We start from the raw sequence: 26,559 nt of genomic DNA, 5'->3' as shown, positions 1-26,559 counted from the left end.
GTCAATTCCATAAGATTAAGCAAATGAAGATCAATGCCTGCGGTGTGTAAACAGCAGCAGATATTAAGAATTGTGAGCACAGCTGCTCACCCTGTGCAGTGGCTGCCTCCTTGAGCACAGCGATGGCGTCTCTCATACGGAGGTTGAACATGTGGATGGCTGCCTTGCGTGCATAGTTGCCCTCTTTCTCCAGCCTGCAATGCAAGGTCGGGCATATATCCTGCCCTGGGACACAGCGGTCGAACACACTCTCCCTAACCAGTGCATGGTGGGGCAGAAAGGAGACTGCAGAGTGAATGGGGAGTTACTGAGCTAGTCCATTCGCCACATAACAGGGATCAAAACCCGTCACCTTGCCTTTCCTGCTTTCGCTGCAGAGCCGTAGAAAGTTGTTCGCGAGTACTGGCCGTGAGGACATACCGTGGCGCCACATCTTGGAAGTGGGATAACTTGCATTGAACTGCTGCTCTGTGATGCTTTCCTAGGCAGTTTAGTTGTGCGGTAATGCTGAATTGCCTTATTTCTTTCATGTACACTTCAGTTTAGGCCTATTTAAGACTGCTGAGGCCTTAGACCAACTCCATTCTGTATGAAGGCATTTCATAGAGCCCATAAGCTGTCGAAGCGTAGCCCAGTGAGTTTGAACTACTGCTACGATGCCGCACACCTGCAGCATTGTTGTCACTGTTGATAAAGAAAGTGAACATGTGACAGATCCAGACAAAAATAAGTGGCCATAAATAACGGTAATCATTTTGAGAAAATTATGCGCTGCACCAATACATCACTGTTTTCCTCGGCTATTTCTCTGCTAGAGAAACGGAGCTCTCAAGTGGTGATAGATGCAGTGCACTTTGCGCAGTGCCGGCAGCAGTGGCGCCATTCGGCTGATCCTTGAATTGTGAAGCTCTACAATGAAGGCGACGCGAAAAAATTGTGTAAAGCAACTGTGCAGAGGTGTGTTCCTTCTTGCACACTGACCGTCATCTTTGCTACTCGAGCTTCGTGTGGGTGTTTGTTTTTCCACGCAGTTTTGTTGACACTTAAGTGAGCCGATCACGGTGTGCATGGTTGTTTGTTTTCTGGGTAATTTGAAATTACTGCTGAAGTTGCATAAAGCGAGCCACAATGCGTACCACTGTGTGTGGCAGCAGGAACATTGTTTCGGGCATCAATGCCTTCAGTGAGAAGAAATTTGACACTTTTGGACGAACATTCCTAGCTCTGGGTAGCTACTGCTCGGCAAAGAAGCCAGTATATGTTCTATCCCGCCAGCAATCGGACTTCACTAGCTGCACAAGTAATAAGTGCAAGAACATAAACTTTAATTAGTGCAGTCCTTCAGCCGCAAGTCACTAAACTCTCCAACTCCATATAGATGAAATCTTGCTCAATAAAACACATGTTGCACACACAACAATAACCACTCACTTCACACGATGGCAACTTGCGTACCAAGCGTCCTTCAGCTAATTTTTTTTGTAGAAATGGGGAGCATGCGCTGGGTTCCGTCACAGAGCAGTAACAGACCATGTCAACAGCTTAAATAAACTAAAGCAACAACAGTGACCACGCAAGATAAAAGTGTGTGATCCTGACACATGTCAAAAAGCAAAACTGCAGAGAAAACTGTGACTTTAGCTTTTAGAATGTACAATCCAGCGCTTGCTTCAGCAGCAGTAAGCGGAGTCATGTGATCCCACTTTCTCCCCTAGGCTGATGCTAGCACCACCCGCTCCAGTAGTGGAGCTCGCACCCAATTGTGGCTCACGCTGATCATTGTTACAATGAAGTATACAGTAGGTAGCCCTTTGATTGGCGTAACATCACCTTGCTATGCAAAAAAGTAAGAAAGCCACCGCTGTTGGCATGATCGTGCATGATGCACTGAAGATAAGGGTGTGCAAATATTGGAAATTTTTTAACAGTGAATCAAATGTCCTAGTATTCAATAGGGTCTAAAATTATTCTAAATGAATAAAACCATTTAAAAAAAACAGGGTGCACTTTAGTAGCGTGAATCATGATGCCATGACCTGTCTGTGCACGAGGATTCAGTATTGCAAGGAAAGGGCATTTTTGGAAGGGAAAAGGTGAACAAAAAAATGTGACGAGAATGAATGTTGACTATATTATCACCTGCTGTGTACAGAAATGCTTCAAGAATTAAATTCAGTTGTCAGTTCAGTGCGAAGTGGGTGCGTCTCGTCCATATCTTCTAGTGTTGTTTGAAAGAAATGACAGCACAGTAGAAATTTGTAAAAATTCAATAAATTATTTACAACCCAATCACTGAGTTTTTACTGTACTTTTTCCTATGATACCGACTCTAGCACTGCCTTCGACACTTTCATAAGCTGTATCCCTTGTCGTCGTCCTGAGCAATTGCTAAATTTGTGTGCAGTCATCCACATAGAAAACAAAATTGTCCCGTGCTAAGTGCAAGGCTGGGGGAATAGACAGAGAGAAATTTCAATGAATGCAGGAGATATTTAAAAAAATACAAAAAAGTGCAAGGCTGGCTTCACAGCTGATGAGTGTGCCAAAGGCACTCACACTTCCAAGCCAGCAGAGAGTTTGAGAACTGACAAATCTGTGTCCTGCTTGTTGTAAGCGACCGCCTGTGACGGTAGACGTTTGATGAAGAGGTGGCAGTTTACTAATGGCTTCCACAATTGACAATATTGTGCAAGCGACTGAGGAGAAAAAAAAATGGAGGGAACCAATGAAGAGTTGAGCAGTGAGAAGACAATGGAAGGAAAGCTTGGCAGTTACTATTAAAAACCACAGAGCTTTGCCGGCATTTTATCATCCTCAGAGCCCATGAGGCAACATGTTGTAGGCCTCGAATTGGTTCAGTGGTAATTGCTCACTGGATTAAAAAAAACAACATAAAGAAAACATTTATTTTTATCTGTTTATTTATTAAATTTCCTTATTTGGGAAGAAAAAAGCTTCATATCTTTCAGTATGCCTGTAATTTCTTACTATGGCAGCCTTCGGGTGTGTGGTGATTACACTGAGGTGGTGCTTATCCAGGTGGTGTACGACGCAATCATTTACACGAGTGCTTGCCACATATAATGCTTTTCTGCTCTGCAGTAACTACGTGCAACAATCTCCAGACACATCTTAACTCTTTCCCTACCGTGGGCAAAATGACTGTTTTCTGTAGGTTTGAGTATATTTTTTTTTCTGTAAAAACTATCCGGTCAAAAATTTTATGCAATACACGAAACGAAAGATAAATAGATTCGCTTTTTAGGCATATAACTTTGAATATGAAGTTTTTGGTTGTAACACACAATATAATTTCCTCAAAACCAGATTTTAGAAAAAAATTGAGCAAAACTTGACGAAATGCACTTGTAAATGAAACAAAAAAAATTTTTAAAATATTTCGAGATATACAAAATTCAGAGCATTGTATTGGCCACTTCCTGTAAAAAAAAGTAAAAGTTCCGTATTGAATAGTGTTCTTGATGCAAAATGAGCAATCAACGAGGGCCGCTGCAGAGTCCCATGCGGATGCTGTGGTCAGAACGCGGGAGGCAAGATATTGTGCCCAAATGATGTTGGCACCCTGGGAATGAGATAAATGACACCAGAAACACAAACGAAACATCCAGAGTATCTGAACTAATCCAGAGCGGTTCCAGACGCATGCAAAACAGGCCAACAAAAGTGTGGCCGCCGATGTTCCGTGCCGGTTTCCATAGTCTTCGGGGTAAGAACTGAATTCTGACGATAATTGGCAGTAAATTCAGAGTCGCTTCCGCTTGGGTCATCGATAAAATCGGTTGTAGATAGTGCGCAGTTGTCAGATTTGCGAAGCTTCAAAGCGCACGGCGTAGACGCGGATGGCGCCATTCTCGCATGCTACCGAGACGTTTCCGCGTGCTCAAAAACTTTGCGGGAAAAATGTACACAGCATCAAAATCTAAACTTCAGTCCATGAGCGACACGGAAGGGTTAAAATCATCGGTAGGGAAAGAGTTAAACTGAGGCAGTAAACTGCCTACTGACCTGTGGTTGAAGACATTGCCTTGCAAACCATCGTGTCTCTGCTTCCAGCCACACAACCAGAGCACACGTTCGCTGTGGAAAAAGTACGAGCAGTCAGTTACCATTGATGCCTAGCAACATCTTTTGCATTCAGATGTCGAACAATATAGCAGCACATCCTGAAAACGTTCACTGTGCTGAGTGCAGGCCACATTATTCGGGACATGCACATGAAAGTGCAGGCTTGCCTTTCAGTCGCTCTGTAAGCGCATCTTTGCCCACAATGCCTTCCTATCTTTCCAACCCACACCTAGACAACATACTGAAGTTCTTTTCCAGAAAAACAAAATAGTAAAAGCTGACAATATTTACAAATACAAACTCATAAGAAATTACTCTAGAGCGGTACAAGGAAAGCTCGATTCTTTTCTCACACTAGCCAATCTACAGAAACAGCATTATACTTACCCTCCCCGCCATCAACTGCCATGGAAAATTCCTTTCTCGCGAACCAACTATGGCCGTCAACGAATTGCTCACACACTTCCAAACACACTAAACGACTTCACAAAGAAAAACATAACCGTAATTAAACTGAGCAAAAAGCATATCTTAGAAATATTTCTGTAAACAGCTTGCCTCAAAGATTAAAAACGTATTTCTATCCTGTATTTTTTTTTTCTCATTGTGAATGAGCCTATAATATTTACTTTACTCATTGTATAATATTAAATGTGTTTGCGTACAATTTTGTGTTTGTGTTTGCGTAGTTTTGCGTACAATTATGTATTATTTGTATATTGCATATGTATGTGACAGTGTAATGAATTTTAATCTCTGCAATCATTGAAGAAAATGTTACGCCAAACAGTGTGTCCCTGTTGCCTGGGTGGCCGGAGCATTGTCAAGCTGCTGCTGTGCAGCTTTTTCTCCCGTCCCCCTTTTTCGCCATGCATCCCTTTCTTGGTGAAAATAAAATGTGCGTGAAAAAAAAAAAATATATATATACAACCTAACCTGCTATGCTATGCACCACTGTGAATGCAATACACACCATACAGTGCCTTCAGCACTAACACTGCCAGCCTAGAAACGAGTGCAAATGCTTGCACTATACAGAACAGCATCACTGATTTGCAGTGCTGGCTACTAGGTCACCCTTAATAAATAGAATTCCTTTTTTGTCCCACATTTGGTGACCCCCCAATGTTCCGCACTGCAAGCTTCTACCAGCTTTACATCCTGCCCTCACACACAAGTCACAAATTCTCCCAACATGTTCGGTGAGGTCTTAACCATGGCTGGCACTTGGAAATTTTCCACTATTTTATGTCCCCAGCCACAAATGGCACAGCTTTGGTTGCTGCCACTGACCAGTTTTAAAAAACACCAAGTTTGGAGGACTTCTAGTTTGACTGCAGTTGAAGCTTTTAGCAGAAACTAAATGAGAAGCTCTACTACCCAACCCAGATTCATGAGCAGCTTAGCAGAATTCACCGAAGCTGGACTTGGAAGGCCAGGCGTCCACTTTCACCGCTGCCCAGGCAAAGCCTAATAAATGAAGGCAGCCTTACTCTTTAATGGAGGTGCACCAATGCTAAGACTAACCTCCTCTTCGATTATAGGCACCCTGCACACCACCCACGACGCAATGCTGTGCCGTGCTGCAACTCTCTCTCAACACCAAATGCCACACAAAAACAGCCGGACATGTTGGCCTGATGGAACAAAATTTTAGGGCTTCCTAATGCCGCACTGGGATACACAGCATTGGATCCGAAAAGCAAGCTTTATGCATATCATGCTGTCTTAAGTTGTGCAAAAGGGACATCTGCACGAGGGGGCCTTCTTTGATGTCCAATTGAGAAGTATCAGATGTTTCCCATTTTTATAACTATATTTAATTTCATGTAGAACATCAGAAGGCAGAACCAAGTTTCACTACTGTGGCGTTAGGGGTCGCGATCAAGTTTTTGTTTCTACAGGGCAAGTCTGCAAAAGACATTCACAGTGAGATGTCACAAACACTAGGAGAGAAGTGTCCTTCCTACAGCGCTGCCAAAACCTGGATTGCTCGTTTCAAGACTCCTAGTGGGCACCTCACAACCTCCAACAGACCCAGCAACAAGCGATTCTTGAGAATCGGCGGATATCCACCAAAAAGATAGATACTGGACATCTCCCGGGAGCATGTTGGTTTTATTATTACCAATATCCTAGACATGCACAAGCTTTCAGCGAAGTGGGTGCTGAAATGTTTGAATAGTGAACAGGAGGAGCTGAGGCATCCAGAGCTCTTTTGACCCATTTTGATTCTAAAAATCTTTTTGGATAGATTAATGACCGATGATGAAACATGGCTCCACATTTATGATCCCGAAACTAAGGAGCAGTCAAAGCAATGGCGCCAAAGTGTGTCCTCGCAACCGAAAAAATTCTGGCCAAAAAGTCATGGCGTCCATTTTCTGGGACAAAGATGGTGTTCTGTTGCTGGAATACCTACCTCAGGGCTGTAGTATGAGCTGAGAATATTACCCCGGCCTCCTCGACAAGCTGAAAGAGGCAATTAAGATGGAACCCTTTTGTTGCAGGACAATGCACCTGCACACACGTCCAAAGTTGTGGCCGTCAAAGTGAAGGCCCTCGGTTTCCAATTGGTCCATCATATCCCCCATTTCACTTGAACTGGCTCTCTCTGACTACCATCTGTTCCCCAACTTGGAGAAGCATCTGAAGGGTCATCATTTTGACGACATTGCTGACGTCAAACTTGCCGCTGAAAGTTAGTTTTAGGACCTGTCACATAACTTTTTTCAAATGGAGTAGAAAAGCTGTGAGAACGATACAACAAGTGCATCATACTCAGGGGAGAATATGTTGAATAAATGTGCACTTTCAATACTCTGACTACAATCTTTCTGTCCAAAGCCAGGAACTTCTCAGCACCCCCTCGTACATGGCACTGGATAAAGGAATCGTTCATGCTGCTTATTTGTTTTTAATATGCTTACCTCTGCAGCGAAGGTGCCTTTGGAGAGGACAAGGCGGGCATCACATAAACGACCATAGCTTACATTGTGAGACTTTCTTGCTGGAATCATAGCAAGGAAACAAAACTGTACCCAGGATCCCTTGCATCTTACATGCATGGGCTACATTCAGTGACTCAGTGAAAAAGAAAAAATCCTTGCCTCAGCTTAAGATACCAAATGCAGCGGCTGGCAACATTTATTTTTAATAACCACCACAAAGAACTCGCCTGCAGTGATGAAGGAACCAAGTAGGTTCTGAAACGTAGCGTGCAAGTTCTTCCCTTTTTTTGTTGCCATTCCTGTCTATCACACTTGGGTAATCTGGATTGCATAAAGCTAGCAGCACACTAGTCAGCATGCTAAAAGCCAGCAGATAAATATTTCTTACCTTTAATTTGACAGTTTTTGATGCCGCCCTGATGCCTGTCTGCGCAACGCACCGGGCTGTTATATAGATCTCATCACTGGAAATTACCTCCTTCACGTCGTGTACATGGCCTGCTTTAAAAAGTTTTGTCCAATTTCGGATATTTGCACCTTGAAAGGATTTTGCAACCCCGTTAACAGATCCAAATATCACTTGTACAATCAGCGGCACAGCAGACGACATCCCTGCGGAAACGAGGAACCACCGCGCAGGGCGCTGAACGCAGCCTCTACGGTGGCGGCGCCTAGTGGGTGCAGGGTGCCTATAGCTCACAAATTACAGCACTGCTGCTTGTACTTTAAATTTTTTTTTGCAGCATTTCTCAATTTGTACAAATATTTTCACGAGTAGAAAACATACTTGATTCGATCTTATCAATACTTGATTTTACTATTTGGTTTGGTTTGGAAAAAGTACACTTAACTGTTATGCTGTCCCAGTGAGCGCCGCAACACAGATGAAAAAGTCTTTACTGCAGAGTTACCATAAAATGTTTCGGTCCAAATGCAGATGAAGAAATCAGCAACAAAAATAGATTTGAATGTGTCATGTCATTTTTATGACGTTTTCCATCCTCACTTATAAAAATGAGAGCAATGTGGGTGATGATGAGTCACCACATTCTTAACCACAGCCAACCAGAGCTGTAATCTGATGATCAAAGGGACTGCATTCATTGTATCTGAAGTTTGTAGTAAGAGCCCAGCTAGAACAAAGTTACGTTCAGACATTTATACCATTCAACTGCATGCCACCTTTCAGTGGCTGATGGCCATATGAAATAGTTTACCTGGTCTACGCAGCTACTTTTGAGGAACACACCTGAAAGTTATCCTCTACTGGCATTCCTTTAAAACCTATAAACTGCTTTTTCAGGTTTGCCCAAGTAACATACTTAGGTCATGTCGTCGACTGGCATGGCATTCGCCTTGATCCTGATAAGCTGAGATTCCTAATGGCTTATGAAGCCCCAACTACTCCCAAAACACTCAAAAGTTTGCTCCCTATTTCCTTCGCTTCATCTCGAACTTTAAAGGGAAGCGTACTTTGGCTGCACTACTAAAGAAGAATGCTGCTTAGACATCGACCTAACATTGCGCTTTTCTGCCTCCTACCTTGGCCCATTACGATGAATCAGTACCAACTATTTTTTACACGGGGGACGCTAGCCAAGGTTGCTTTGGAGCAGTTCTTCTGCAGGAAGATCAGTCTGGTGAACGCGGGGCTTAGGCCAGCCGCCAACCTTTCAGATGTTGAATGCCACTCTTCCGAACTAGAATGTCCCCATCCTTGTTTCATGATGCCCTTGACGGACTTGCGGGAAAGGGAACATCTGCGTCTTGATGAGCAGCAGTGCGCCGATGCATGATATTGAAATCAAACTCCTGAAGTTGCAGGGACCAGTGCACAGTCTTTGCATTCATATGTTTTGAGGACTGTAGTCAAATGCTATTGTCAGTTACTACGGTAAAGTGATGGCTCTAGAGGCAGGATCGGAACTTCTCGACCAACGGCGATACACATATATATGGCTCTTTCCTCTCCATTGACACCAATAGAAGGGGGCGGGCCAATGATATAGCTGCTTAGTTTTTCACAAAAAGTAAAGAAACTTCCCCCCATTTACTTCCCCCCATTTTACATCATTGACAGCGAAAAAAGAGAAATGTATCGCAATTTGTAGTCGCTACTTGTCTCAAGGAATCCTTGGGTTCCGCTACAAGGTATCAAAATTGTCAAATGGAGACTTGCTGAGCAGAGATCAAGAGTCCAAAATTGCAAACATTGTATCATTTGGGGACGTCCACGTGCCTGTCATTGGAAAGAGAGTAGAAATTGTGGGGCTCCGCAGCCCCTTTAGGTGTTTTAAACCACGCGCACGTCTTCCTATAATTATTTCCCAACCATGACACCTGCTAATTACCACTTTCCTAAAGCATGTTCATGTTTTTTGTGCCATGACATCTCCGGGACTCGATTTTGTGCGGATGGGATATATAATGTTTTCTCATTGACGGTAGAAGACGCAGTAATAACGGGATTAAAAATGATGGTAAACTGATGCCTTTCACACGCTTCCAAAGTAAAAAACAGGATTTTTAATAACGAGTCAAGGGGTGTTTCCTTCTACACATGGAGCAACACTCCGTTAATGAGGCCATGATTTACTCCCTCAGCTCCAATGATGAGAGAAACAACCGAAAGCTGCACCGGGTCTATCGGGTGGAGGACGGCCTCTTGTACCATGTGAAGAGGCTCTGGGGCCGACCTCCTGTAGTTGCACACAGGTGTTGTACGGCTTGCACAATTATTCCATGGCAGGTCACCTTGGTCGCAGCAAGACCAGCGCTCGCGTGGTGGAGTGCTTTTCGTGGCGTAATATGTATATATTTGGCCTCTAAAAGCAGACCATATATGGTAGCCTAATATGTATGTATTAGGCCACCATATATGACCTATGACCGTAGTTAATATGTATAGAGATGTCAAGATTCCCTTGGCATCGTGCCATACCTGCCAGTGCAGGAAGCAGTCTAAGAAGGTGCTCAAAGTAACCCTGCAGGCTTTTTCACCAGAGTTGGGCATTCGAATTGGTTGGGTTAGACCATTTTGGCCTGTTTCCGAAGACGCACTCTGGCAACAGATACATCCTTGTTGCAATCGACCACATCTCCAAATGGGTTGAAGCATTGCCCGTCCCCGATACCTCGTCTAGTTACGCAGTGTTGTTTGTGGCAATTTGTTCTTTGGCATGGTGCACCCCGCCGCCTCGTAATGGACCGTGGGAGCTGCTTCATGTTAAATGAGTTTGAGCGAGCTCTCCGCCCTTTTTGGCATTCAGCAGTGCCCAATGTCAGTCAACCATCTGCAGTGCAGCAGCTTCATAGAGCACGTCAATTGCACCCCAACAGAGATACTTGCCTCCTATGCAGCTCCATCTCAAACCAACTGGGACCTCTTTGTCACTGCTGCAGGTTTTGCCATCAACACTGCAGCCCAGGAAACGGTCGCGAATGGCCGCACACCATCCATTCCTCTCAATATGCAGTTGGGCCTGCCTCGTCCTAATGTGTCTGCACCCAACGACTTCGTATCACCTGCCTCGACGTGCAGCGCAACCTCATAAAAGCTCATGCGCGTGCTCAATTCTCCAGTAAAGCGGCTCCACCAGTTCCCTCCTTTTGACCCTTGGTCCTCGTTTGCCACACTACCTGTGCAACTGGCCATGCCGCTAAGCTTTTGCCCCAATATTGCGGCCCTTAACATGTCTCACTGCCCAGCTTGGCCCATACCATCTCGAGCGTGGTCTGCGTCGCATTTTTCCAGAGCATGTTTCAAACATGAAGCCATATGTCTCCGGTGCTGTCACGAGAGATAAAGAAAAGAGGGATGAGTAAAATACTGGACCTAAGGAAAGCCACGTTATTCGGCACATGGCACTTGAGAGAAACAGAAGAGGGAAGAAAAGAGAGTGCAGTGATATTTTTGGGAGATGGAGAAAATGACGACAAAGCCGAAAACGAGTAGAAAGAAGAAGAAAATGAGGTAGACATGTAATAAAAGGAATGGCGACATGGACAAGAGAGGAACGTTCCAGGTGCACACGTTGGCGCACGGCTATCAGCTGCTGCAGGAGTTGTTGGTCCCCAGGGTGGTCCCCATCGGCTGCTGCTCCAGTCTTGTGGATCATGACGCTGACCACGTCTTCGCAATTCGGGCTCTGCATCAACGACTCCGAAACGCCAACCCAGCCAGCAGCTGTTGCTACCTCCAAGACCTCGTCACCAGTACGAGGACGCTCTAATGCCGACATCCAGCTAAGGCGACGTGAAAGTACCAACTCTCTTCCCCTGGTCCTCCTCAGCACTCCTCTTGTGGAACAGAGGCATTTCTTGAGACAAGGTACCACCTGGATTTTTGTCCGTACTCCGCATCCGAGACAGCGTGCGAACCACTCACGCTTTGTAACAGGACGGTATGAGTGAGACTTTGTGGATTACGCATGAGGACCATTAGTGTGGTGGGACTGCAGTGTTTTCTGTAGCATTATTTACATGTATGCTTAGTGTGCTGTTTTGCTTGTTGTTTAGTTATGCATAAAGTGTGGCGTCTTGAGTTTCCAGCTGAAGTTTTTGTACAGAAGTTTTTGATGCGTACCAGCTTCAAGCCTGCAATATTTTTGAAGGAGAGAAGTTGCCGAATACTAGTTCATGGTGGCACAGGGGATTCTAGACCGTCAGCAGATTTGTCTGACAGGTGTCCAGAATGACTTAGCTACCAGGTCGTGCTTCTCTGTTCCAATGGCGTCGGTAAGCCCACAATTGAGCATATCTCGGCAGTGTGCATTGTGGACTCACAGAGCCGCTGGTGGATCGCAGAAGCCAGCGACCAGCAGCGCTGTTGATGGGCCCGCAAAATCAGGATGACCCCAACAGCCACAGGGTTAATTGTCAAGTGCCAGACAGGCGGCATCATGTGCATCGAATGGCTTCCCCAAACTTGGACTGTGATTTTGTTTGGACATTCCTGATTAGTGTGGTCTCCTGCTTGTTACCGTTCATTCCCTGTCCAGTCTTTGCGTGTGTATAGCCGGGCACATTCAGTGCGTTCCCTGTCCCTCTCCTGGGAAAAAACATCTCACTTCATCTGAAATGCATCGTGCAGGTGTTGATCAGATTAAATTACAAATGACTTTTGAGAACAGAGAACTGGGTGAATGGAATCATCGTAAAGCAGTGATGCCCAAGCAAAGAATAGGTGCATGGGTATCACACAATAAACCGTTTGCTGACACCGGAGTGGTGCATTCCATCCCGCTTTCCTGAGGTAAAACATACTGGCCAGACAGGCCACTGTATAAATGAACGGTTTGAACATGGTAGATATGTTAAAAGAGCTGTTTCCTCCTACCTTACTGCAGACTGCTATAAGTGTAAAGATTGCTTTCCCTATTTGAATAGGGAGAGTATCTTGTTCAGTCACCCACATTGGAGCTAGTTGAGGCTTTCCTGATAAGAAAAGTGTAAGACACATGCATAGCTTCACCTATTACAAATCTTGTGGAAAGAAAAAGAGATTTACGCTCTCGGTGAACCATGTGGCGACCAGGTGATAGCGGAAGCATGTCATGTAGGAGATTGCTGGCTTTCTTTGTTAGGTTGACGCGATTATTCCTCAGGATAACGACCTGAGGTACGAGTTGGTGCATGATGAAATGAACAGCTGTGCAACAAGGACATTAACAAGAACGGGACATCATATGCGTGCACATGTGGTGTCCCTTTCTTGTTAGTGTCCTTGTTGCAGTGCCATTCATTTCACGATTATTCCTCCTTCTGCGCACACGTAAGGTTTTTAAAGGGCTTCACAGTTTCATGATGAGTTTGGCTTTGTTGTGTGTGGTGGCTATTTAACTTCAGTTGTTAGAGTGCTGGTGTTGTCTCCTGTTCCTTTTTGTCTTATGTTTCATGCTAATTTACAATGAAATAGTTTCTGACAGTTTCTTCAGCCACATTCAATAATTCCAGCTTTCAAATTCGGACATGTTTTCCATTCCCTTGAAGGCTGAATAAATGAGAGTTTACTCTATTCAGCATTGTTTCATGCAGGTCCTCCCTGTACAAAAAAAAAGAAAGACAACACATGGAATCCTGCACATTACATATAACAGAATTTAGGGGATGCCCTCTTGTGCAATTCTACTTTTATTTACAAATACCCGGGGAATTCTGAAATAAACAAAGTTTGCTATTTTGTAACTCGAAGACATTTTTTTCCCTACACTTGTATTTGAAATTTCAATGTTACCTTGAATGGTAACACAGGAACTGGAACGAGGCCCTCATGCCTACCTGTGTTCCATGTGGGGGCAGATTAATTTACGGCACCTCCTTTGTTTACTATAACCGAGTGGTGCTGCCATGGTTGTTTGTTTTATCTGAGCAGCGGCTTCACAGCCTTAGCTAATACTCCAGCTTCCTATGTAATAAACAAGTGTTCATTATAAATGACTTCATTTTTTGTACGAAACTGCAAATTCATCATCGTCATCAGCCTGACTATACCTACTGCAGGGCGACGGCCTCTCCCATATTTCTCCCCTTAACCTGGTTCTGTGCTTGCTGCATCCACTTGACCCCTGCGAACTTCTTAACCTCATCCGCCCCCCTAACTTTATGCCGCCCCCTGCTACGCTTTTCTTTTCTTGGAATCCAGTTTGTTACCCTAAGCGACCATCGGTTATCCTCTCTTCACACTACATGTCCTGCCCATGCCCATTTCTTCTTCTTAATTTCCACTAGAATGTCGGTAACTTGAGTTATTTCTCTGACCCACTCTGCACGCTTCCTATCTCTTAATGTTACCCCTACCATTTTTCGTTCCATAGCCCTCTGGGTTGTCCTTAACTTAAATAGAACTCTCTTGGTTGGCCTCCACGTTCCAGCCCCATAGGTGAGTACAGGTAAGATGCAACTGTTGTATACTTTCCTCTTGAGTGATACCGGTAAGCTGCTAGACATAATATGCGAGTGCTTGCCAAATGCGCTCCATCCCAATCTTATTCTTCTTGTTATTTCCTTTTCATGGTCCGGATCTGCGGTTACTACCTGTCCTAAGTAGACATATTCGCCTACTACTTCCAGTATTTCGCTACCTAATGTAAACTGCTGTTCCTTCCCGAGGCTGTTGAACATTACCTTAGTCTTCTGCATATTGATTTTCAAGCCTACCTTTCTACTTTTCTTGTCGAGGTGCAGGCCAATTATGCATTTATGCATTAACAAAAAATGCTGGAAGGAGTGGCAATACAGGCTAGTAATATTGCGATTTCAACACAGTGGAACCAGCCAGAAATATAACTAGGAGAAAGAATGCAGCTAAGACAGCACTGGACATTAATCTTTCACTGAAGAGATTAGAAACCTCGTAACCAGTGTGCTTAGCAAACACAAAGGGACAGAAGAATAAAAAACACTGATTAATCCTTAGTCCTCCATGACACCAGCATAGGACACAAGCAGCTTCAGGATGTTGAACTCATAGTTCCCACGAAAATGCAGAGGAACACAAGGTTTTTTTTTCTTTTTTCTCCTTATTATGGAACATTTCCTTGCCACAACGGTTACATTTGCCAATAAGTGACTGTGACAGTACCACCCAGGTAAAAAATGTAACTATTCGGCAATGCGAAAAGTAAAGACGCAGTATACTGTACTAATGGGCGACTTCAATGCCAAGGTAGGGAAAAAACAGGCAGGAGACAAGGCAGTAGGTGACTATGGCATTGGCTCTAGGAATAGCAGGGGGGGAGTTACTAGTTGAGTTTGCAGAGCGCAATAACTTACGAATCATGAATACCTTCTTCAGCAAACGGAAGAACCGGAAATGGACATGGAAAAGTCCTAACGGAGAGACTAAAAATGAAATCGACTTCATAATGTGTTCAACCCCCGCCATTGTGCAGGATGTAGAGGTAATCGGGAAAGTGCGATGCAGTGACCACAGGATGATGAGGTCCCGAATTAGCCTAAATCTGAAGAAGGAACGCAACAGATTAGTAAGAAAGAAACCCATCAACGAATTAGCGGTGAGGGGGAGGGCAGAAGAGTTCAGGATCTCGCTACAGAATAGGTATTCAGCTCTAACTGAGGATGGCGACATTACCCTAGAGGCAAGGAACAATAATTTCAGAGATATCATTATGAGTGCGCTGTAGAAGTAGGCGGTAGGATAGTTATAGAGGGTACCGGTAAGCTGTCTAAGGAGACGAAAGATTTGATTAAGAAACGCCAGAGTATGAAAGCTTCCAATCCAACAGACCAGATCGAATTGGCCGAGATATCAAAGCTAATCAATAAGCGCAAGGTGGCCGATATAAGGAAGTATAACATGGAGAAAATTGAGCATGCTGTAAAGAACGGGGGAAGCCTTAAAGCGGTAAAGAAGAAATTGGGCATAGGTAAAAACCAGATGTATGCAATAAGGGACAAGGCGGGCAATGTCATCACTAATATGGACAAGATAGTCAAAGTAGCCGAGGAGTTCTATACAGATCTCTACAGTAGCCAAAGTAGTCAGGACCGTAATGAGATTGGCGGTAGGGAAAAACAGTCAGACGTTCCACCAGTGACGAAGGACGAGGTCAAGAAAGCACTAGAAACTATGAAAAGGGGGAAATCAGCTGGAGAGGATCAGATAACTACAGATTTGCTGAAGGACGGGGGGGATATCGTGCTAGAAAAACTGGCCACCCTGTATACGCAGTGCCTGGTGTCATCGACGGTACCGGAACCATGGAAGAATGCAAACATTATCCTCATTCACAAGAAAGGGGACTCTAAGGACCTTAAAAATTACAGACCAATCAGCTTACTGTCTGTTACGTATAAGGTATTTACTAAGGTAATCGCTAATAGAATCAGTACAACCTTAGACTGCAATCAAGCAAAGGTTCAAGCAGGGTTTCGGAAACGGTACTCTACTATCGATCATATCGATACCATCAATCAGGTGATAGAAAAATGCTCGGAATATAACCAGCCCTTATACATAGCATTCATTGATTACGAAAAAGCATTTGACTCAGTTGAAACCTCGGCGGTGATGCAGGCATTGCGAAATCAGGGGGTAGACGAGCCGTACGTGAAAGTGCTGGAAGATATATATAGTGGCTGCACAGCAACCATAGTTCTTCATAAAGAAAGTAACAAAATTCCCATAAAGAAAGGAGTTAGGCAAGGAGACACAATCTCCCCAATACTATCCACAGCTTGCTTAGAGGAAGTATTCAGAGACTTGGAATGGGAGCAGTTAGGCATAAGGGTAGATGGAGAATACCTCAGTAATCTGCGATTTGCTGATGACATTGCTTTGCTAAGCAACTCGGGGGATGAACTGCAAATAATGATTGACTCAGAGTAGTAGTTCTGTTGCGTATGGTATAACTGACCGCTCTCGGCTGGTGTAGGTGACCAGGTTAAGTGGTCCCTGGCCAGACCGGTATACGGGCTCTGATGGTCGGGTGGAACCCAGGTCACCAAGCATGGCACGCACACCCACCGCATAGTCACTCTTGTTGACCAGCTTGAGGCGGGAGTTCTCTTCCAGAGAGCGCTGCAGTGGACGTGCGTCAAGGACAAAAGACTGGTCAACCACACATGGGTCGTAGCACAGGGGGCACTGTGTGCGGATGAACAGTGCAAGGGTAATCCTCCCATGTTAAGATTTCATGGTGCGCTGCCTCATAATCAATGGCCTACCAACTAGCCAGTACCACTGCTGTCCAGAATTTATGAGAGGGGTATGCAGCAGGCAGTGCATCTAACAGACCGATTTCTCCACTGCCATATTAGCCGTGGTCACCACCTCGGACCAAGCATTCCACCATTTTCTGCCGTTCATCTCTCATGTTCCTCATATGCATTGCTTCCATCAGTTTCACTTTTAAAGATAAGTTGCGACTTTACCCGGTTGGGTACCATCAGTTATGGGAGTGACCCTTTATGGCTTTTTATGGCGCAATAAAAATTCTACACTGTCAAGAAATAAGAGAGAAACACTTTCCAACATGTAGAGACAGCATCCACTGCAGCAGTGGTGGCCTAGCGAAACTCCTAGTGAAATCAGTCTATTGGCTGATGATAAAAATTCAATACAACAGAAATGCTATCAAAGGTGAAAGTGTATACTTCCACAATTTGTTTTTTCACAGCTTCAGCCGGAAGACTATGCAAGATAATTAGGCAACAAATCACACCGAGATGCCCTCCTCCTGCCTGTCTTTCTACACAGCTACATGCGGCCTTATTCAGGAAAGCTGACCGTTAGCAGCAAAGATGGCGAAGGTATGTGTTGAACAAATATGGCGCCAAATGCAAACCAGCCACATGAAGCTGTCTCTAGTGTGGTGAATGGCAGACTTTGGTTCTTGGGCACATCATTGATCATGGAGGAGTCAGACCTGACCCACAGAAGACCGCAACCGTTGCATCATTTCCAACACCTTAGAATGTAAAGGAATTTCCAAGTTTCCTCGGCCTTAGCTAATATTTTCACCGCTTCATTCCCTGTTTCACTGACATCGCTCACCCGCTAACGAGCCTTTTCCGCAAAGACGCTCCCTAAGGGTGGACGTCCAATTTTGACTCTTCTTTTCACCAACTTAAGTTTCTACTCACATCACACCCGATTCTTCAGCATTTCAACCCTTCTGCCTCCACGGGAGTGCATACTGACACCATTGGTGTTGGCATCGGTGCTGTGCTGATTCAGCATTATGGCAACAAGGAACATGTTATAGCTTATGCCTGTCACTCTTTAAGCAAACTTGAGCGCAATTAAACAATTACTGAGCAAGGGTTCCTCGCCGTTGAGCAGTTTCACTGCAAGAAGGACTATTGTGGCCTCCGCTCTGGTGGTACCTGACAGCCTACGATCCTGTTTTGGGCACCATGCATGACGATCCCACTTCAGGACACCTGGGCGAGGATCGCATCCAAGAATGCTTCTGTTGGCCGCGGATGCAGGAAACCACTGAGAAGTATGTGGCTAGCTGTGCCCAGTGTGCCAGTAACAAATGTACCACTGGTGCTCTTCCTGGTCTACTCCTTATCATCCTCAAACAAATGGACTGAACGAGCGAACGAACCGGAAGCTCACCAACATGATCGCCATGTACATCGCCGCCGACCACAAGAATTGGGACACTGTGCTATCATTTATAACATATGTATACAATACCGCTCAGCAGGAAACAACGCGTTACAGTCTGTTTTTTCTTCTTTATGCCAGTTCTCCTCGATGCACCCTCGACAGCACCCTACCATTCTTCACAGATGCCGATCCTGAGGTTGCCAAGCTCTGCCGGGCAGAAGAACCCTCTGGATAGCCTGCCTCTCTCACCTCTCAACAGCACTTGAAATCCTGCTACGACAACCATCATCGCCACATTGCCTAGCTCCCTGGCGAGTCTGTCTGGCAACCAACGCAGAAACGTGGTCTAAGCCAGAAAATGCACTATACCGGTCCCTACGTAATATTGGACAAAATTAGTATCAGATTGCTTGCCTCACCAAATGCGGCCGCACACACTGAGGTTACCCACGTCGCGAGACTAAAACCTTGCCATCGTTGCCCAGACTCACCCAGAGGGCTTCGTCTGCGATGAAGGAAGTGTCAAGAAAGGAACGAAGAAGAAGAGATGCTGCCTGTGTCGCTGTTCGCTGTGTGAACAACCTGCCAGGTCACCGTGGCCATGTTAAGGGTTACGCAGTATGCTAGAGCTAAAGCTGTTGCCATTTTTACTATCAGAAAGCGAGCCAGAATAAGCATAGGATGGTTACTGATGCCTCCCGGGGCTCTGTGGATGGCTGCAAGAGAGTGTATACTGAGACAGTGAATTTACTCCACCACCTACGTGCAATGCTTCATGCATAGCACTCATGTGCCACGCCCACATGGCACATCAGATGACCAGCTGAAATGGGAAGCTCAGTTTGAGAGACACTAAAGAAATCTCAACCGCTTGCCACTCCAGGTAGGGTGCCATTTCCTGGAAGCAAAATGGAGGCTAGCACCATCAGCCTTTCTTTTTAATTCCTATCAAATGAGGCCCCAAAGTAAGCTCAATCTCTTTTGCTACAAAACATGGGCCAAAGGATATAGTCAAGCCAAGACCAGAGGCCACGTAGATGGGAATCTCCAGGACAGAGTTCTGCATTCTTGCCCAGGTCTTCTGGCTGTAGTTGAGAAGTACAAGGAAGGATACATCATAAGCAGTACACAGCAAGATACACAGTCCCCATCACCAATACGCCTCAGGATACTGGTTGCAACACAAATGGAACAAGATGCACTCTCTTGCTACACAGCAAGTCCTCTCTGTGGAAGGCATGGCAATTCATGACATGTACTGCGCGAAGGACCCGTTGCTTTTTTGGACTTCTGCCAACTCCCGTCCCCTTAGTTAGGTAGGGATCAGTACTGGACACTGATTCCCCCTGCTTGGTTTCGTAGCGTTCGCAGCCAAACTCCAAAGGGTTGCATTGCATGGTTTGGGAGACATGCATTTGTGTACCTTTGTGCAGTCGCTCTACCACTGTGCACCAATAACCTTGTGGCCAACGTTTCCAGAATATGTGAGCCTCGCAGCCACTACCGATCCGAGTGAGTGGTGCCAGACATTCCTGGTGCTGCCAGCTCACAGTGGATGCCAGCTGTGAATGTCACACCAATGCAACTTAGTGGTGCCAGACATTCCTGGTGCTGCCAGCTCACAGTGGATGCCAGCTGTGAATGTCACACCAATGCAACTTAACTTCCCTTGGAATAAATGCAAGCACTGTTGAGGATGTTCATTTTCTTGGAGAGGATCCATATGCATGCGGCAACAGCAAATCAAGCTCCTTCTGTCCGGGATGCTCGAACTATCGCAGATGAGCCCACTCTTGGGTTGCACAGAGGAAGCACTGCAAGTGTATGGACAGGTGGTGACTGCACCACCAAAACCCACCACTTGCATCAAAATGGTCCAAACAATGTTCTTCTTCCTATCAAATCCTACGACAAGGGGGGGTAGATACTGTTGTGGGACACTGTGCCCGTCTAGAGATAGACACAGAAGAACGGAGGACACCAGGCAAACACCACTTGCCCCGGCGCTCTCCTTTTGTTCTCTAACCCTCGCGCTGGCACTGCGCGCTTGTCTCGCGCTCGTCCCGCGCCTCTTCTTTTTCTGGCGCAGCGCTCCTTGGCGCGCGCCATAACATCTTTCCACCGGGGGGGGGGGGGGGGGGGGGGGAGGGGGGGAAGAAAGTGTCGGTGAGCTGCTGCAGGCGCTCCACTTATGGGGCGGCATTTCGTGGGGAAGGCAATGAAGCGGCAGGCGACGACAGTAGTGATGATGACCCGGTATTTAAGTCAGAGTCAATGCTGGCGCCGTTGACATATCGCTTCATGTTTGACACATGCTCCAGGAAAATGTGATGGGAAAATGTGGTCGATGCTCGGGGAGGTCTTCGAGGCGGTATGTCACGGGGCCGAGCCGTTCAACGACACGGTAAGGGCCGCGATATCGAGGCATGAGCTTCGTGGCACGGCCAGTCGCGCGGATGGTGCGGCAAACGAGGACCAAGTCACCGGACCGGAAGGAGGGAAGTGGTGGTGCTGCCGCATTGGCCACTTGCACACGCGCATGAGCCGTGAGCAGGTTGCGCTGAGCTTCGAAGCGGGCGTAACGAAGTCGTTGGGCGGAGTCAGTTGGTGACGCAGTCTGATGGGGAAGGCCCAACTGCGCGTCGAGAGGGATGGAGGGTGTTCTGCCATAGACGACTGAGAACGGCGTGACATGCGTTGTTTCTTGCCTCGCAGTGTTGAGTGCAAAAGCTGCCGCAGAAAAAAGACGATCCCAGTTTCTGTGGGACGCAGCCACGTAGGAGGCGAGTATATCCGTAAGGGTGCGGTTAACACGCTCCAAAAGGCCATTGCACTGGGAATGATTGACGCATGTAGTAGAATACGTAATGCCGAAGGAGTGGAGGGCTCGCTCAAATTCATGGGACATAAAGCAGCTCCCACTGTCCGTGATGAGGCGTCGGGCCACACCATGCCGAAGAACGAGATGCTGTTCTAATACCGTTTCTTGGGCTAGTTGGTTCATATTTGTACTGTGAAAAACTGCGCCGAAATAAACACACCACAAGACAGAAGACAAGACAAAGGCGCTACTCACAACTGAATTTATTGAAACCCACGAGTGATCTTATATAGGCGAAGTTTCCAAAGGGAAAGAAGGATGGGGAGAAAGATAGGGGAAATCATCAAACGACCATCGAGAACGCAAGGAAAAAAAAAAACTCGGTTAATGGATAGCAGAATCTAAAAACCTAATTTCGGAGGCGAGAAGAGATAATCAGCATCCCCTCATTATCTCTTCTGGCCTCCGAAATTAGGTTTTTAGATTCTGCTATCCATTAACCGAGTTTTTTTTTTTCCTTGCGTTCTCGATGGTCATTTGATGATTTCCCCTATCTTTCTCCCCATCCTTCTTTCCCTTTGGAAACTTCGCCTATATAAGATCACTCGTGGGTTTCAATAAATTCAGTTGTGAGTAGCGCCTTTGTCCTGTCTTCTGTCTTGTGGTGTGTTTATTTCGGCGCAGTTTTTCACAGTACAAAGAGATGCTGTTCCACAAACAAAACGGCATGAGCGGAAGAGCTGCCTGGAACGGGCAGTGCTTCGACCCACTTGGAAAAGTAGTCGATCACAACCAGAATATACCTGTTTCCAGCGGGCGTCTTCGGGAATGGGCCCAGATGGTCCAGTCCAACCAGTTCGAAAGGTGAACTCGGCAGCGAAAAAGCCTGAGGAGGTGGCTTGGTTATTCATGTGGACGATATCCGGTATTGACACGTCTGGCAGGACACAACGTGTTCCTTGACGTCTCTGGACATATTAGGCCACCAAAAGCGCTCCGACACTCGTGCGTAGGTCTTGCTAGGACCAAGGTGACCAGCTGTGGGAGCATCGTGTAGGCCGCGCAAGACTTGTGACCGCAGTGTTGCTGGCACCACTGGCAACCACACGGGTGGTCAACCACGGAGCCACCTCACATGACACAAGAGATTATCTTTAATTCGATAGACCCGGCGCAGTTTATGAAGACCTGCGTGGCGGCGGTGCCAAGGGATTGGACTATGGCCGCAATGTCGGGATCTTGCGTTTGTGCAGTCCTGAAATCCGTCAAAGCCGTCACGGGACAAGGGTGGCGAGAAAAGAAATCGGCATCTTGATGGGCAGAACCGCGCCGATGCACTATGGTGAAATCATACTCTTGAAGTTGCAGTGACCAGCGTACAATCTTGGCATTTAAGTGTATGACAGACTGCAGCCAAGTGAGAGCGCTATTGTCCGTGACTATGGTAAAATGACAGCAGTACAGGTAGGGACGGAACTTCTCGACGGCGAGGCACTCGAGTTCCGAAGAGTGGCGGCGGCACTCTACGTTGGAAAGCTGGCGGCTGGCATAAGCTAGAACTTTGTGTTCACCAGACTCGTCTTCCTGCAGGACAGCGCTGAGCCCATCTTGGCTGGCATCCGTGTGGAGGACGATGGGGGCCTATTCGTCGTAGTGGGCTAATGTGGAAGGAGGCTTGAGGAGGGCGTGCTTGACGTCAAGGAACGCGAGCTGTTGGACCGGCGTCCAACGCCACGCTGCATTCTTCTTCAGCAGGGCGGTCAACGGAGCGCTTCGCTTGGCAAGGTCCGGAATGAAACGACGAAAATACGAAGCAAATCCAAGGAAACTTTTCAGCTCCTTGGCGGTGGTGGGAGCTTCGTAAACCGTAAGGGCTTTTAGTTTTTCAGGGTTGGGACGGATGCCATGCCGGCTCACAACGTGACCCAAGTACGTCACCTCTGCAAAACCGAAGAAACATTTCTTTGGTTTTAAGCGAAGCCCAGCAGAGGTAAGGGCTTCGAGGACGAGTTTGAGTCGCGTTTGGTGTTCTTCAAACGTAGCCGCGTAGACAATTACGTCGTCCAGGTAGACCAACGCCATAGTCCACTTCATATTGCCTAAGACGCGGTCCATGAGGCGCTGAAAGGTAGCTGGAGCATTCGAGAGACCGAAGGGCATACGGTTGAACTGGTAAAGACCATCGGGAGTCACGAAAGCCGTCTTTTCCGCATCATCGGGGTGAACAGGCATCTGCCAGTAGCCCGAGAGCAGATCTAGGGTGGAAAAATAACGGGCCCCCTTCAGGCGATCAAGTGCATCGTCGAGGCGGGGAAGAGGGTACACGGCGAGGTGAGTAATAGCATTTAACTTGCGATAATCAATGCAGAAGCGGAGTGTTCCATCCTTCTTGCGCACAAGGACTACAGGGGAGGACCAAGGGCTACAAGACGGGGCAATGATTTCCTGGTCAAGCATGTCACATACGTGCTGCTGAATGACTCTCCGTTCGGCTGGCGCTACACGGCAAGGTTGGTGATGAATGGGCTCGCGGTTTTCGGTGTTGATCCGGTGTTGGGACCAGGAATTGCAAACCGAGTTCACCGGCGCTTAGAGCAAAGCAACTGCGATGTTCGAGCAGCAAGGCCTTGAGAGAGGCAAGGTCCGCGTCGGTGAGGGTGGGGCCAAAGAGTTAAATGTTTCCCATGGTAGGACCGCCGGTGCTGGAGGGTGCTGAGGCGGTGCTTCAGGTTGCAGAGACGCAACCGGTGATCCGGAGTTCAGGATTGAGGCTGTACCCAATTGAGTGCCAGGAGTTAGCACGAGAGGTGCACGGCTGATGTTAAGCATAAATATGTGCGCCTCTCCTTTGAGCACAGGCAGAAGGCTTCGAGGGAAGGTCATCTCACAGGCTGGAGCTGAACACCGGATGGGTTCGAAAAGCACGTCCGCTGTGATCGGACTGTCAAGCTTGGCATACACCCACATTGCCGCACCTGGTGACAGAGTCACGGCGGACGCTACAGTCACGGTAGTGACGTCGATCGGCTTGACTCGACGTGGCCACTTCGTTGCGAGGTAACGCACAGATTCTGAGGCACGCTTGGTCGCCGATACCAGGGACTGCCACAGGGCGACACCGAGACTGGAAATCCGGCTAAGCCAGCCCGGCCCACGCAGAGTTCAGCTCGCCCGTGGTTCTGTTGTGGTAAAATTAAGGACGACTCCGGCTTGCTGGCACCACCCGCACCCGAGGACCACTGGCCAAATAGGGCTGTCTGCTACAACAAACTCGGTGGAGGAGGTCTTTCCGAGCGCTATCAGATTGACGCTGACACGTCCGACTTGCTCCACCGAGACGCCGTTAAAAGCTAAGAGCCGGGTTTTGGCGGCTGGAAGAAGCCGGTGGGGCTCGTTAACAATAAACGATTTGTCCAGCACATTGACAGCCTCTCAGGTGTCGACCAAGGCCTCTACGTGCCGATCAAGCAGAGCGACGTCGACGAGTACGTAGGGAGCTTCAGTTGTTATCGAAGCCGACGAAAGGAGGGGACAAAGCGAACGAAGGAGTGTGGGGACGGACTTTATTCGGCGGAACGGTGCCCCCTGAGTTCCGCCAAATCGTTTTCCGACGTCGGAAGGCTAGCACAGTCCCTCGCGTAGTGCCCCCTCAGACCGCAGTAGAAGCAGGTCGTGCGGGTGTCGTTACGCCCACGTCGGTTAGAGGCCACTGTAGGGACTGGCAATCGAGGAGTCTGCACTGAGACGGTGCGCGCGGCAGACGGTGGCAACCCCCGCGTGGCCAACAAAGTCAATTCCGCCTTGATGGCGAGCGCGATGGTGGCGCGGACACTCAGGACGCCCAAAACGGACCAAGCGCTGCATCTCAGGGAGTAGGATGGCTTCGACAAACGCCTCGGTGCCGACCAGGGCCACGACGTTCTGAGGTGCCCCCGGCAGCGACTGCAGAACCAGGCGCTCAATGGCGGTGGCGAGGTCCTGGTATGTCTCCCCGGGCTCTTGACGGCGGGTTCGCAGGCGGTGGTACTGCGCACGGGGTTGACCTGAAGCACTGTAGTGGTCGGACAGGAGGCCCACCCGGACGGTGTAAGAGCCCAGCTGGTGGGGCGGCACGTTCTGCAGCAACTCAGTTGCACGGCCTCTCAGTTTGGAGACGAGCATCCATGCCTTTATTTGCTCGTCCCAGCCTCTCGCCGTCGCAATACCTTCCAGTTGGATGTGGTAAGCATCCCACGAGATAGTACCGTCAAACGTGGGTAATTCCACTACGTCCAATGATGCACACGCACTGAGCACGATATTGGCGGCTATGACAGCAGGCCCAGCGACGGCAGGGCTGGAGGCAGCGGTGGCGGTGACGCCTAAAGACTCATGACCTGTGTTCAGCTCGGCTGGCACAAGGCGACCGAAGTCGCGCAGGAGAGCTTCCATCTCCATAGCCTGGGCAGTCAGACAGGACTCCCTTGCGTCCATCCGCTGAGTAACTATATCCAGGAGGCGCTCAATACCGCCATCCAGCTGCTGCGAAGGACCGAGCCCCTCCGAGCGTCTAGGTCTAGCTGCGCTAGCCGCTGCGTCGGCGGCGGCTAGCGCAGTGTGGGGTGTGCAAAAGAGAAAAAAAGGCAGGCACTTCACTGCCAATTTCTGTCGCTATAGACTTGGGAAGGGAGCAGTTAGAGATAAGGGTAGATGGAGAATACCTCAGTAATCTGCGATTTGCTGATGACATTGCCTTGCTAAGTAACTCAGGGGATAAATTGCAAAGAATTATTGATGACCTAGACAGGAAAAGTAGAAAGGTAGAATTCAAAATCAATATGCAGAAGATTAAGGTAATGTTCAATAGCCTAGGGAAGGAACAGCAGTTTACTTTAGATAGCGAAGCACTGGAAGTAGTAGGCGAATATGTCTACTTATGATAGGTAGTAACCGCAGATCCGGAGCATGAAAGGAAAATAACAAGGAGAATAAGATTGGGATGGAGCGCATTTGGCAAGCACTCCCAGACTATGACTAGCAGCTTACCGGTTACGCTCAAGAGGAAAGTGCACAGCAGTTGCATCTTACCAGTACTCACCTATAGGGCTGAAACATGGAGGCTAGCGAAAAGGGTTCCACTTAAATGTCGAAAATGTTTGAAAAATGTTTACCCCCAGTGTCAAATTTTTTTATTCCTGATTTTATACAAACAAAATTGTGAATGTCCAGAAAAATAGGCGAACATATATAGGGAGAGTATTAGTCATGGCATCAATGAAACTAAATGGGAAAACGATGGCATGAGTGTCGATGAGCGAGAAAGCACCAACAAAGATAAAAATCGGCCTTCATGGTCCCCTACTAGCACCCCAACAAAGATAGGACCAACTTTCGCGTTTCTGTTGCAATCACCAGAGAAAACAAAACCGCGAGGACAAGTTGCCGTAAATCATGCGTAAAACCGAAGGTCACATCGGTCCTTTTTTTTATGCAGGATGGCAATTTAAACAATCCTAGAAAGTATTCACGAGCCTCTGCTAGTGTCCTAACAAAGACAGAGATCAAAGTTCATGCGTCTGTAGCTATCGTGTGGAGAAACTGAAACCGCGGTGCGCAACTCCGAACAGAGTGCGACACGACAA

The 26,559-nt window shown here is 47.2% G+C and overlaps 1 protein-coding gene across 3 annotated transcripts in view; it reads right to left on the bottom strand.

Moving 5' to 3' along the window:
* Window positions 1-26,559, bottom strand: part of LOC146201376 (GATOR2 complex protein MIOS-like) — a 264,250-nt gene that overhangs the window by 82,286 nt on the left and 155,405 nt on the right. For all 3 annotated transcript variants that reach the window (XM_084595804.1, XM_084595805.1, XM_084595806.1), the window contains 4 exons: window positions 19,127-19,202; window positions 16,415-16,583; window positions 4,027-4,098; window positions 91-194 (listed from right to left, as the gene is read on the bottom strand). In XM_084595804.1, the coding sequence (XP_084451930.1) occupies window positions 91-194; window positions 4,027-4,098; window positions 16,415-16,583; window positions 19,127-19,202 (421 nt within the window). The remainder of the gene's footprint in view (window positions 1-90; window positions 195-4,026; window positions 4,099-16,414; window positions 16,584-19,126; window positions 19,203-26,559) is intronic.

Source organism: Amblyomma maculatum, chromosome 2 (genome assembly GCF_055883805.1).
Source record: "Amblyomma maculatum isolate TAMU_Amacu chromosome 2, ASM5588380v1, whole genome shotgun sequence".
Taxonomy (NCBI): Eukaryota; Metazoa; Arthropoda; class Arachnida; order Ixodida; family Ixodidae; genus Amblyomma; species Amblyomma maculatum.
Note: the sequence above shows the minus strand (reverse complement) of the source record. Positions and strands in the feature narration are given on the sequence as shown.